This window comes from Amblyraja radiata, chromosome 9 (genome assembly GCF_010909765.2).
Source record: "Amblyraja radiata isolate CabotCenter1 chromosome 9, sAmbRad1.1.pri, whole genome shotgun sequence".
Taxonomy (NCBI): Eukaryota; Metazoa; Chordata; class Chondrichthyes; order Rajiformes; family Rajidae; genus Amblyraja; species Amblyraja radiata.
Window position 1 is genome coordinate 25,297,467 of NC_045964.1, and position 13,376 is coordinate 25,310,842.

The window sequence follows — 13,376 nt, forward strand, 5'->3', positions numbered from 1 at the left end:
TACTTGGTTGTTCTTAGTGCGATGGACTTAGATGGGCAGAATTATGTACATCAAGGAGGGCTTCTTATTACAATGGACAGTCTAATTAGGGAAGATACTGCACTATACCTTATACTGGAGAATGAACCTGGCCAGGTGATCGAAGTTTTGGTATGGGAACATTCTGGAAACAGTGACCAATAATTCCTTAAGTTTTAATTAAGTTATTAATAAAGATAAGACTATTCCTTGGGTGAAAGGGCAGAACTTGGGGAATGCTAATTACAACAGTATTAGGCTGGAACTGGAGAATGTAGATTTCCAGCGGCTGAGGCAAAAAAAAAAAATATTTTTGCACTAATGTCTTGTACTTTGTAGTCTTTCTTTTAGAATTTTGCATGTAATTTATGTAAAATTTGTTTTTGCATGTCTGAGACTATTGACAGATGTTGCGAGCAAGATTTTTCATTGTACTTGTACCTTGCATATGTGCATATGAGAATAAACTTGAACTTGTACTTGTAATTCACATGTGTAGGAAGGAACTGTAGATGCTGTTTAAACCGAAAATAGACGCAAAATGCTGGAGCATCTCTGGAGAGAAGGAATGGATGATATTTCGGGTTGAGACCCTTCTTCAGACTGAGTCAGGGGAGGGGGAGATACAGAGATAAGGAAGAGTAAGGTGTGAGAACGAGACATCAAAGGGGGTGGAGATCAAGACAAATGTAGAATAGACCATTGAGTAGGCCATTCGGCCCTTCGATCCTGCACCGCCATCCAATATGATCATGGCTGATCATCCAACTCAGTATCCAGTACCTGCCTTCTCTCCATACCCCCTGATCCCTTTAGCCACAAGGGCCACATCTAACTCCCTCTTAAATATAGCCAATGAACTGGCCTCAACTACCTTCTGTGGCAGAGAATTCCAGGGATTCACCACTCTCTGTGTGAAAAATGTTTTTCTCATCTCGGTCCTAAAAGATTTCCCCCTTATCCTTAAACTGTGACCCCTTGTTCTGGACTTCCCCAACATCGGGAACAATCTTCCTGCATCTAGCCTGTCCAACCCCTTAAGAATTTTGTAAGTTTCTATACGATCCCCCCTCAATCTTCTAAATTCTAGCGAGTACAAGCCGAGTCTATCCAGTCTTTCTTCATATGAAAGTCCTGACATCCCAGGAATCAGTCTGGTGAACCTTCTCTGTACTCCCTCTATGGCAAGAATGTCTTTCCTCAGATTAGGAGACCAAAACTGTACGCAATACTCCAGGTGTGGTCTCACCAAGACCCTGTACAACTGCAGTAGAATCTCCCTGCTCCTATACTCAAATCCTTTTGCTGTGAAGGCTATCACGAATAATAAAATTCTTAATTTCCTTTAATGTAATAGCAGTCTATGGCCATATGTAGGAAAGAGAATTTGAAGGTCTAGGCCTCAAACCTGACATGCAAAGCTCTCTCTCGCTGCTCTCCCTCTGTGATTCCTCCTGCTCTTTGCACATGCAAAGCTCACGGTCTACTAGATAGCAGGGAGGGATGTCCTCCTGTGTGCTTCTGAGTCATAGATTAACTTTGGCAAGCAACTCAAAACATGGAGAGATACTGCCAGCACTGTCTCTGCAAAATCTTCCATATTCACAGATAGGATTCACAAACAAAATCCCCAGTTTTGAGGGCCTAATTACACTCGGTTTGCTGGCCACTTCATGGCAATGGTCAAGCCATGCTGTTTGAATGTATGACAGCAGACTCCTAAAACAGACACTATTTTAAGCTCCGATGTGGCAAGAAATTGCAAAGTGGTCAGAAGAAGTGAATCAAGTGTGTTGTTAAATCTTCTTTGAAAACTTGCAGCATCCTCATGGACTTGCAGGAATCTTGTGATCACTCAAAATGGAGAAAGATCATTCTTGATGGCATTAAGGACTTTATGTCCATTTATCAGGAGCACACAATGTCCAGTGTGAATGGAAGAAGTGGAATCCCTCTATGTTATCCATTCACCTGCCTCCAAGCACATCCTGTCCCCCCTGTGGCTGAATTTGTGGTCTCACATTGACCACACCAGAAATGAAAGAAGTTGAGGAAAAGAAAGTCATCTTCATTTCGGTGAATTATACAAGCAAGACAGCAGATGGCAGCAGAACACCAATAATCACTGACCTCTGCTTCCAAAACCTACCACGGAAGTCTCATAGTACGATTCTGTTTATATAATTAAATATTTCCTAGGATTAATATCAGAAGACAGGTTTTTTTTCAATAAATTATTTCATTAAAGCTTTGCTTTTGTATTAATTGCAATGTTTTAATTATGGTGGTGAAAATCATTTCTGAGGATACCTTTATGTCTCATTTACCAAAACACTACTATTTTTACAGATAAATCTAAAAAGTAGTAATAATCATGGGAGCAATATGTGAAGTGAACAGTTTGGTTTTGCATTAATAGATGAAGTAGCTTGGTTGGTTCTTAATTTCTAAACATAAAGGCAGGGACTCAATTTTCTTTGGTTGCTTTTGGATGAATTTTATAAGTTTACTCAACTCTTCAATAGGAGGAAAAGGGATAGGAACACTTGGACAAGTGGAAGTTCAACATATATTTTAAATAAAATTTCTTATTGGTATGAATGATTAATTTTGATGGGTTGGGATTAAGGTGTTTGCTTTTAATAGTCTTGTGCAAGAAGGTATATTAATACGCAGTGGAGACTGCCAATTTTTTTAGATCAGTTTATGATATCAGTACTGCAAGTGACCACACCAAGGTTTTCTGCCACGAGAGTATTTTCAACCACAGCAGCCTAGAATTTTTGTTTAAAAAAAATCTGATAGGGTATAGGTGAAGAGAGTCAATATGGCTTGTGATTTTCTTATTTTGTTAAAGTAAAAGAAAACTGAAATGTCAATCAACAAATTACCTGAGCAGCATTCTATAATCTTAAATATGGCAGGGAAGTTATTCATGAAAACAGGTCTTTAAAATGGTAATGATCATTTGGCATTTGCTTAAGAGTCTTTAGAAGCATGCATGATGTTGGATACGGGATACTGAGTTGGATGATCAGCCATGATCATATTGAATGGCGGTGCAGGCTCGAAGGGCCGAATGGCCTACTCCTGCACCTAATTTCTATGTTTCTATGTTTCTATGTCAGAATATGATATTGGGCCAAGTCTGATTTGAGTTACTGGGACTGCACTGGGAACTAGACCAAGCTCTCAATCACCTGATCTTGGATCCCTACTTTTCAACCCAGCCATGAATCTTGTGTAGATCGGGTCTTGGTCTTTTCAGGCTACAGACTCTATTCAGTATGACTACAAGCAATATCTGGAGGCAACAACCTGTAGGTTTAGGTCAACCTACTGGCAAAGTTCCCAGAAAATCAGTGTGGAACGATCATTTGACATCTAGCTAAGTTGTTAGATGTATTCTTTCACGAATGTGGAAACTTACACATCATCTGCTTTGATCTGTCATTTTCACACCTTATATTCACTTTGTACCCTTCCATATCTCTAGTTTCTCTCTCCCATGACTCAGTTGGAAGACAGGTCTCAACCCGAAATGTTACCCTTTCCTTCTCTCTTGCTTGTCCCGCATTTTGTGTCTAACCTCAAATTACTTGTCTGTTTGCTAAAATCTGTCTTCAATCCTGAAAAGACGGATATCATGTCAAATGAACTTTGATTGCTTCCTTTGAAAACATCTGTAAAATAACTATAGTTAATTTATCCATTCTTGCCTCTAGATTATAGTACTTAAGTACAGTGGCAACTATGACATCTTTCACTCTAAATAATCTTCCCAGAAATGTTCATACTGATTCATAAATTGAAAATCACTTTTCTAACTTAAGTCTTTGAGCCACGTATTCAACTCTTTGACCTTGTTGAACCGATGGCAATTTGTAATTGAAAGATTATTATCTTTGTGATTCTAGTTTTAAATTTAGGTTTGAGGTGGCTTATACAGCCTTACTGTAACCTTCATATTACTTGTGTTGATATCTTCACGAATCATAACAACTAGAATCTGAAGAAGGGTCCCGACCTGAAACATCACCTGTCAATATTCTCCAGAGAGTTACTCCAGCACTTTGTGTCCTTTTAGATATTTCTCTTCTCATTCCTCTCCTTTCCAATCCTTAGCTCCGGCATTGAACAGGCAACACTCAATTCTGGACTTCTGTTCATTGCTACAGAGAACTCTATCTTTCTCTCTTAATATGCAGTCTCCTATTCCGAGTACATTCTTTTCACTCCCCCAATGTAAATGTTTCCCCCCAATAGAAAGTGTAAAAGTGATTTTCTCCCTCCTTTGTGCACCCCAGTGTCTGAAACTTGGATTCCAGATCAATAAGGCATAGTGGCATAGTACTAGAGTTACTGCCTTACAGCACCAGAAACCTGGATTCAACCCTGACTACGGATGCTGTCTGTACAGAGTTTGTACTGTCCCTCTCTGACCCTGTGGGTTTTAACTGGGTGCACGTTTGTAGGTTAATTGGCTTCTGTAAATTGTCCCCAGTGTGTAGGATAGAACTAGTGCACAGGTGATCATTAATTGATGCAGACTCGGTGGGCCAAAGGTCTTGTTTCCATGATGTATCACTTTTTAAAAAAGTCTGCAGTTCTCCAAGGGAAAGACAGTGCTGATGTGGATGTTGTGGGTCATAGTTGTATTAAAGAAGACAACATGTGCATTCCCCAACTGGAAACCATGGATGAACTGTGAGGTCCACTCCTAAGGTGAAGTCCAAGTCTGCTGCATTCTAGTCAAACTATCCCGAGTGGAATGCCACCCACCTTGTCAGTTTTGGTGTGCCTGTACCAACAGTTACTAAGGCAGATGTAAGATTAGCTTTCCTGGGAGTGAATCCGCAGAAAGCAACTGGGCTGGATGGAATCTCTGGCAGTGTCATCGGGACCAGTGGATCAGCTGGCAGAAGTATTCGCGGACATTTGTAACCTCTCGCTACTCCATTCTGAGGGCCCCACCTGGTTCAGAAAGACTACTATCATCCTGATGCCAAAGATGTTTAAGGTAACGTACCTTAATGGCAACTATCCAGTGTCTCTTACATCCATCATAATGAAGTGCTTCGAGAGACTGGTGATGGCGTACATTAACTCCAGCCTCTCAGCCAGCCTTGATCTACTACAGTTATTTGCATAGCATCACAACCGGTCCCTAGCAGACATCATCTCCCTGGCCCAAAACTCATCTCTGGAACACCTAGACATCGACTTCTATGTTTGACTCCTATCTATATTACTAAAAGTCTGATCTTGACCGCTTTTGGCCCACTGTGCTGTGATTTCCAAGAGAACGCCGTGACCTACGGCCGTCATCTTTGGCCACCTCGCTCAGAGCCCTCCTCCACCTGCCTGGACTGGAGGATTTTTCCTATTGATGAAAAATCAGAGAGATATTAATGTTTTAAAAAATGTTGCCATTCTCTCTGCTGCCCCTGCTGGTGGGAGGGGCGAGGGACTATAAAACCTGGAAGTGGTGTGCCTCACTCAGTCTCTGCAAGATGGAGGAAGCGAGAGGTTCATGTCTCTCTGAGCTCTGAATAACACTGAACACATGTCTACTCAACTGCGAGTGCCCTTAATGTGGTTTGAAAATGAAAACATGGTTGGTTTGAAGTAAAAAGGAAGTGCAAATGGTTGTTTGGGGGGGGTTTGGGGGTTGAAGTAAAAAGGCAGTGCAAATGGTTGTTTGGGAGGGGGGTTGGGTTGAAGTAAAAAGGCACTGCAAATGGTTGTTTGGGGGGGGTTTGGGTTGAAGTAAAAAGGCACTGCAAATGGTTGTTTGGCTAAACTTGACAACTTCCTGTTTGCACTACATTGATTTTAGATGAACTTGAATTTGGTGGCCTTGCACCCTGCTTGAAGTGGTATGAAACTGCACTTGAATTTTGTGGCCTTGCACCCTGCTTGAAATGGTAGGAAAATGGATTTGAATTTGGTGGCCTTGCACTCTGCTTGAAATGGAATTTCAAGGAATAGCAGTGAGTGAGCTGCCAGCCCACCAGCCGTGAGTGAGCTGCCAGCACATCAGGCTTGAGGGACAGCTGCCACCCCAAGAATCCATTTGGCCCACAATGTCCATACTAGCCCTCTGGAGACCAGTAGTCCCTGCAGCCAACAACACCCATACCAGCACTCCAGAAAGCCCCCCCCCCCCACCCACTGGCCACCAATATTGGAATTGGTGGAGAGGTGGAATATTGCATTGGGGGACCAGCCCTCCCATGTGAACATGGGACCCAACGGGTCCCACTTAGTCTAGTTTATTGACTATAGCTCTGCCTTCATCATAATCCCATCCAAACTCATCTCCAAACTTCTGGACCTAGGCATCAGCTCCCCTCTCTGCCACTGGACCCTCAACTTTCTGACCTCAGACCTCAATCTGTGGAAATAGGTGACAAGGCCTCCTCCATGATAATTCTCAACACCAGTTGCGTTCTCAGTCTCCTACTGTACTCCCTATGCACTCATGACAATATGGCCAAATTCGGCTCTAACTCCATCTACAAGTTTGCAGATGACACCACTGTGGTGGGCTGAATCGCGAACAATGACGAGAACGAGTACAGGAAGGAGATGGGGAACTTAGTGATATTGGGTCAGGCTAAAAATCTCTCTCACAGTCAGCAGAACAAAGGAGCTAGTTATTGACTTCAGGAAGCATGGTCAAGTATCAGCATCAAAGGTTCGGATGTGGAAACGGATGAGAGCTTCAAATTCCTTGGCATTAGTATTACCAATGATATGTCAACTATTATTTCATCTTTTCTATAACTCCATGTCTGAACTTTCCAGATCACATTTCTGCTGCTACCACAACTTTAAAAGTAGCATTGTCCTACTTTGAGCTTAGTTTTACCTTTTAACATGGTTGATAATAACATCCTACCCATGCTTCTCCTCTGTGTACCAAGCTTTCACTCTAGCAATATATTTTCCTCTGTATTTCTTTTAAATGACACCTTTAATTATCACCTTGAAGCATTTTTCTGTGGTATGTGATCCATATAAATCTGTTATTGTATCTGTTGCAAATAGGAACAGTATATTTCTTGAGTTTTATCGACCAGGTATTCAGGTTCTGACAATTGTAAGAATACAAGAAACCTGTGCCTGGCCCCTCAAGCCTTCCCCACAATTCAATATAATCGTGGTCTCAATTACTCATCTGCGGCAGCCCTCAAATCCCTGATCTTTTAAAAATGTATCTATCTTTTTCAATACCTCCAGTGATCCAGCCTCCATAGCTCTGCGGGGTAGAGAATTCCAGAGATTCACTATCCCCTGCAAGGGGAATGGAATATAAAATCATATTATATCATTGTACTGATAATGAGTTTGCCCATTCCCAAATTTTAGGGATCCTTTTCGATTTGCAGGGGAAAATTTATTTAACAAAATCAATGCTCTTCACTGAGCAAGTTGCTGAAAAATATTTTTCAAGTAGCTTTCAGATCTGCACATTTGCTGCACAGGAGTCTGAGTAAATTGGTTACACATTTATTAGAGTTGGAGCAGGATGTGATATTTTATGCATTTAGTTGAAATATTTCGTTCAATGGGTGCCAACATTTTTTTTTGTCAGACTACCAGAGCTGTGCTGAAGAAGTTAAATTGCCTTCAGCAGCTTGCACCAAAAATGTAGAAAACAAAGAAATAAGGAGCCAAATGCTTCCCCAAAATAAGATTAAAGTTAAAGATTTTATTAAGAAGAACATTGAGGTATGTAAATTTATTTCACCACATTCTTAGGTGGATTTGTTATTGAGGGCAAACTATATTTTAGACAAAATGTTGGATAGTGCATTCATAGCTTGTAATAATTTTTACTTTTATTATTATGTTTTTGATTTATGTATACTTTTAAAATAGGCTTGTTGTTAATGATTTTTTAAGCACATTGTTCATAGCTAATTACTGATATTTGCAGCTGGCAAAGGAAGCCAAGAACACAGTACTATTGACTGACGATGAGAAACGACGACTAACAGAACTATTGAAGAACATTGATGTTGAGATATCGAACAATGAAGTAAGACCAGCCTTTAAAGTAATCATGAATGCTTAGTTTATTATGTTTCTGGTACCTGTCTGGTGGACAGTTTTCTGCTACCTCATGAAAGTAATAATTTTTACTTGTTAGTCATAACAATCAGGCCAGAATTGATGAAAAGATTGTATAAAGAATGGTTGGTTCATCAACAAAGTGATTGAAGGTATTGCTGACGGTGCCACTAATTGACTTTTTACTCACCAATAACCTGTGCACTGAAACCCAGGTTGGGTTGTGTCAGGATCACTCAGCTGCCAGTTTTCACCACAATCTTAGTTCAAATCAACCAAAGAGCTGAATGATTGTGATCATACAGTATCTTGATCAGGGAAAGATGATTGTGGTGGTTGATGGTTAATCATTCCCAGCCTCAAGAACGCAGCAGGAAGTCCTCATGCTGGATCCATCCCATCTTCAGCCACTCCTCAATTACCTTCCTTCTATCAGATATTCAGAACTGTGATTGTTCATCGATAATTCTGGACTGTTTAATAGTATTCATAACTCCTACAAAATGAATCAATCCATTCCTGCATGTAGCAACTTCTAAACAACATGCTGAACTAGTCGGATAAATAACTGTGCACCATAAACATGTCAAGCAAAGACCATCAAGAGTAAGCCGAATCATTTACCCTTGGCATTTAATAGCAATAACTTTGCTGCATTTCCCACCATCAATGTCCTGGGGATCATTGTTTCTGCAGTGTATCTCTAAAGTCTAAAGAAATGTGAAGATTAATAGGATACAAGGTTTGCCATGCTTCTGGGAAAGTGGGGGAATGGTGAGGGAGCAGAATGGGAAATAGATCAGATAAGGTTGTGGATCGCATCCATGGTGTAAGAGAAAAAATAACAGTTGAATTAGAAAAATAATTGAGGATGGAGAAATCAAGAGAATCAGAAACAGCTGATTCAAAGACGAAAAAAAAAGAAGTAAAAATTGGATGGTTATCTCAGGAAACTGTAATATATATAATGAGAGGACATGTGAAATCTCTTGGATGCAGATGTGAAGAGATTGATGAAGAGGGAAAAAGTTCTGTGCTGCAAGAACATTTGAAGCAATGGATCTATCATGTGTGCAAAATGGTTGGCACCCTGTACCTAGCCACAGATAAATCAGTGTTATAGTCAGAACCAGACATATCTATAAGTCTGGCAGACAATCCATTTAATCCAGTAGCATTCTAGAAAGAATTAGAAGCTAAAACATTGGGACCCCTTTAATTTTTTGCTACTAAATAGTGTTTTGCTGCTACACGATGCCACTTTTTTTATTGGCCTCTTAAACCAACTCTGACAAATAATCATTATTATTGATCTCTGAATATTCTGCACTTTATTCTGTTGACTCCATATCACATGGTTAATTATGATCATACGTTTTATATACAGTGGTATACCCTTCCCCAGGCCTATCTGCTTTTCTATATTTTGAGTTGAACTTACAATGTGATTATTGCACAGAATAAATGTTGTCACTGGCTGCTACCTATGTCCTGGTTTTAAAGCGTAAATCTGAGTTTAAATCGTACATATCTACATTGATGTTTTGCATATCATTGGTCCTTAGGATACCTCAATGCCCTGGGCACTAACAGTGGCAGAAAGAGAAGGATATACACCAGAGTCCATGGAACAACAACAACAACTGGCTGAAATTGATGCTAAACTGCAGGATTACCTTTTAACGGAGGATGATGGCTCCATGATTACAAACTCAAGGTCTAGTGTACAAATCTGGAGTTATCAGGTAAGACCAGTTATAAATATTAAATGGAAACTACATAAGGCCATTTAAATTATAGTAACCATAAATCAGGGTACATTTTCTCTGAAATGGTTATGAATTTGATGGCAAAGGATGCAGACAATCGTAAAGAGCCTACATGGGACTGATTGATGAGAAGAATAAACAGTCCAAAAATAAAGAATCCTTTTCTTACAATATGTTGGGGAATTTAAAATACACTGAATGAATTTTGCATTTCAGCTAAACAAAAGCATAGCTATCAGCTTTTATTGTTATAAGTGTACAATATTTAATTCAATATTTATATTGTAAGGCTGATTTCAGATTGTTTATGGATGCAGTCTTTCCAGTGGTCCATTGAAATGCTTATTGTAGACCTTCTCGAGTATGGGTGCAGTGTCCAGGTGTATGGAAAGTCTAAGTTTGCACAATGATTTGTATTGGGATGGGAGCCTACTTTTCCCAGCCTGGAAATCATCGTCACTTCAACAGGTGAATCAGCAAGTGCTTATGCAGCATCTGATGTCTCCGTTTCTGCTGTGACACAAGCAGAAGCTATCTGACACCTGAGATTGCAGTGAAAAAAATGTTCATCTTTCAAGCTCAGACAGGCATTGTGTAAAGTCAGCCCACACCTGAGGAATCTCCCGAAATCTCATAGAACATGAGGTTCTTATTTTCTGCTGCTGTTGTCCATCAGATTGTCCGAACACCTCCGCTCGGTCCGCAATAACCAAGCTGACCTCCCGGTGGCTCAGCACTTCAATTCCCCACTCCGTCTCCGACCTCTCTGTCCTGGGTCTCCTCCATGGCCACAGCGAGCAGCACCGGAAATTGGAGGAACAGCACCTCATATTCCATATGCCGCTTGGGGAGTCTGCATCCTGGGGGCATGAACATCGAATTCTCCCAATTTTGTTAGTCCTTGCTATCTCCTCCCCTTCCTCAGTCCCCCTGCTGTCTCCTCCCATCCCCCAGCCTTCGGGCTCCTCCTCCTTTTTCCTTTCTTGTCCCCGCCCCCCCCACCCCCGATCAGTCTGAAGAAGGGTTTCGGCCCGAAACGTTGCCTATTTCCTTCGCTCCATAGATGCTGCTGCACCCGCTGAGTTTCTCCAGCTTTTTTTTGTACCTTCGATTTTCCAGCATCTGCAGTTCCTTCTTAAACCCATTGAAGTTCACGCTGCTTCATTCATTTGGTAGTCACGCTATCAAGGATCAGGGCTGTTCAAGGCCATCTTTCAGAGACACCTGCCACTGTCTGCTGTCAATGTAATATGTTGCAGATGACCCGTCCTTCAGCATATAAAGAGTTTGAACGAGAAAATGTTATGATCACTATGACCTTTACTGATATTGGAAAGTGGTTCTGGCTCTGTCCTTTTGCTATACTTGTGACAACAGTATGCAGTCTATCTCAGTCGGGATTTTGTTAGTGAAGCAGATTCTCTTTATTGTGGTACAAAATGGAAAAGCAAAATCCATCTTGCATGATAGGATATCCTACTGAATGCATACGTTATCCACTTCCATTAACTCCTCCCTCTTTTGGCTTGTAGCTTAGCTCAGGGTGACTTATCCATGTTTTTCCAGCCATGCTTAATTGCAAAAGGATCTGTCATCATAGAACCTCATCTCACCACAGAATGCCATTTGAAGTTTGAACTATAGTTTCTTTCTGCAACACCAAAACTCTCCCAAACTCTGGAGGCAATTGTCGCCTCCTTTAAATAGCACAAGAGGGGTGTTCCCTCACCCAATCGAGAATGTTCCTCCTGTTGCCAAACTGTAGATCTTGTATCTAACTTGAACATCTGCATTTGGCTGGGTTACTGACATTCATCTTTGATTTCCTGGGAGAAAAATAATATTTACCCAGTGCTTACTAACTAGAAAAAGGTGCTGGAAAACAAAATAATGTTGTTTAACTTTTTATAAGTGCCAGTATGCTGTATCAAAATGTACGGTAGACACAAAATGCTGGAGTAACTCAGCGGGTCAGGCAGCATCTCTGGAGAGAAGGAATGGACGACGTTTCGGGTCGAGATCCTTCTTCAGAATGTACAGTACATCACAAAAAACACTGGTGTTACCCAATAAATTAATGTCATACTTTGCAGTCTGTGCGGGTCCGCTATGGGTGTTTCACACATTTTACTGCACTTCCTACTATGGTAGATTTGTGACTTTGAAGCAAATTGGTTCCTGTGGTGCCCAAATAGTGCTGAATTTCATGGCTTTTATGTGTAATTGAAAGGAATGCTCTCTGTTTTTAGAGAAAAAGTGTCAGTTTACTATCTGACTGTGCACTTAAACTAGCAAAGAACTTGAAATCAGATTCTATTTTGATTTGTAGTCAGGGCAGGGCTTAAAACTAGAGTTAATTTTAGCAGTACGGTGAAGAAAAAATGCTACTTTGCCTTAGCTTTCTATTTTCCCATTCCACGTCAAAACGGCTGAATTGCTTCTCAAGCTTGCTCCACCATTCAGTAAAATTATAACTGATCCTGTAATTTACTAGCTGATTCCTGTATCTTATTTCCTGAGTGTCCAAAAATGTATTGGTCCTAAATCTTGAACATACTCAATGACTGAGATTCGACAGATTTCTGAGATGGAGATTTCCAAAGCTTTACCATTCCAGCCCCCACTGTTTGGACTATGATTTCCAGCCCACTCTTTCCACCAGCCCAAAAGCTCCTGAACCTGACCTTGGCCTTGAAATATGGATAAATAATTGATGCAATGCAGATTGTTGATTTTTAGTAGCAGGACCAAGTCAGAAACATCTGTCGGCTGTGTCTTTACAAGCACGCTAATAATAATGTGCTACAATTCCTAGGTCATCTTCTACATTTTGGGGGAAAAGTATGTTGTCTCATTTTCTCATATACTCCATCTGCAACTAATCCACCATTTTCTTGGTGTGTTTATTTAGATGTTGGGTAGGAATGAATGCAACCATAAGCATAAACGTGTTCATCTTACAGCCATGCAGACAAACTTTACAGAACAAAGTTGACGAATCGCTGTAAGGAATTGAGACACTAGCTGAACCTCTAGGTGTACAAAGAATCCCTAGCAGCACTCAATCCTGCCCAAGTTAAGACAAGCTAATTTACCGTAGACATGAGTCTAATTGAACTGCAAGTTTGACAAGTATTTGATGGTGTATTGTTCACTAAATCATGGACAAAAATAAGGAATTTCTTAAAATAATATCTCAGCTATATATCTAGTCCCGGCACCTCCCAGTTGAGAACAATAACTTGCACCTTTAAATTAATTAAAAGGTAGCCTTTAATGATATTGCTCAATAATTCCTGTTTATATAAGCAAACCTTGTATTTCATTGATTTCATGCTGTTTTATTTTGTAATTTTCACCTTATTTTTCAATGATCTAAATTTGTCGGCTTTCATCATCGAACACAAGTAGCTGGAAAATGGTACTCACATTTGTATTGCTCAAGTATTATTATATCTTTGTGCTTTAGGCCATGTTACTGAAGTAAGGTTAAATATCTTAGTGTGGGTT

General features: G+C 40.4%; 1 protein-coding gene across 1 annotated transcript in view; it reads left to right on the forward strand.

The window, feature by feature from the left end:
- Window positions 1-13,376, forward strand: part of fsip1 (fibrous sheath interacting protein 1) — a 309,058-nt gene that overhangs the window by 24,937 nt on the left and 270,745 nt on the right. The window contains exons 9-11 of the mRNA XM_033026920.1: window positions 7,619-7,755; window positions 7,964-8,065; window positions 9,663-9,842. Coding sequence (XP_032882811.1) covers window positions 7,619-7,755; window positions 7,964-8,065; window positions 9,663-9,842 — 419 coding nt within the window. The remainder of the gene's footprint in view (window positions 1-7,618; window positions 7,756-7,963; window positions 8,066-9,662; window positions 9,843-13,376) is intronic.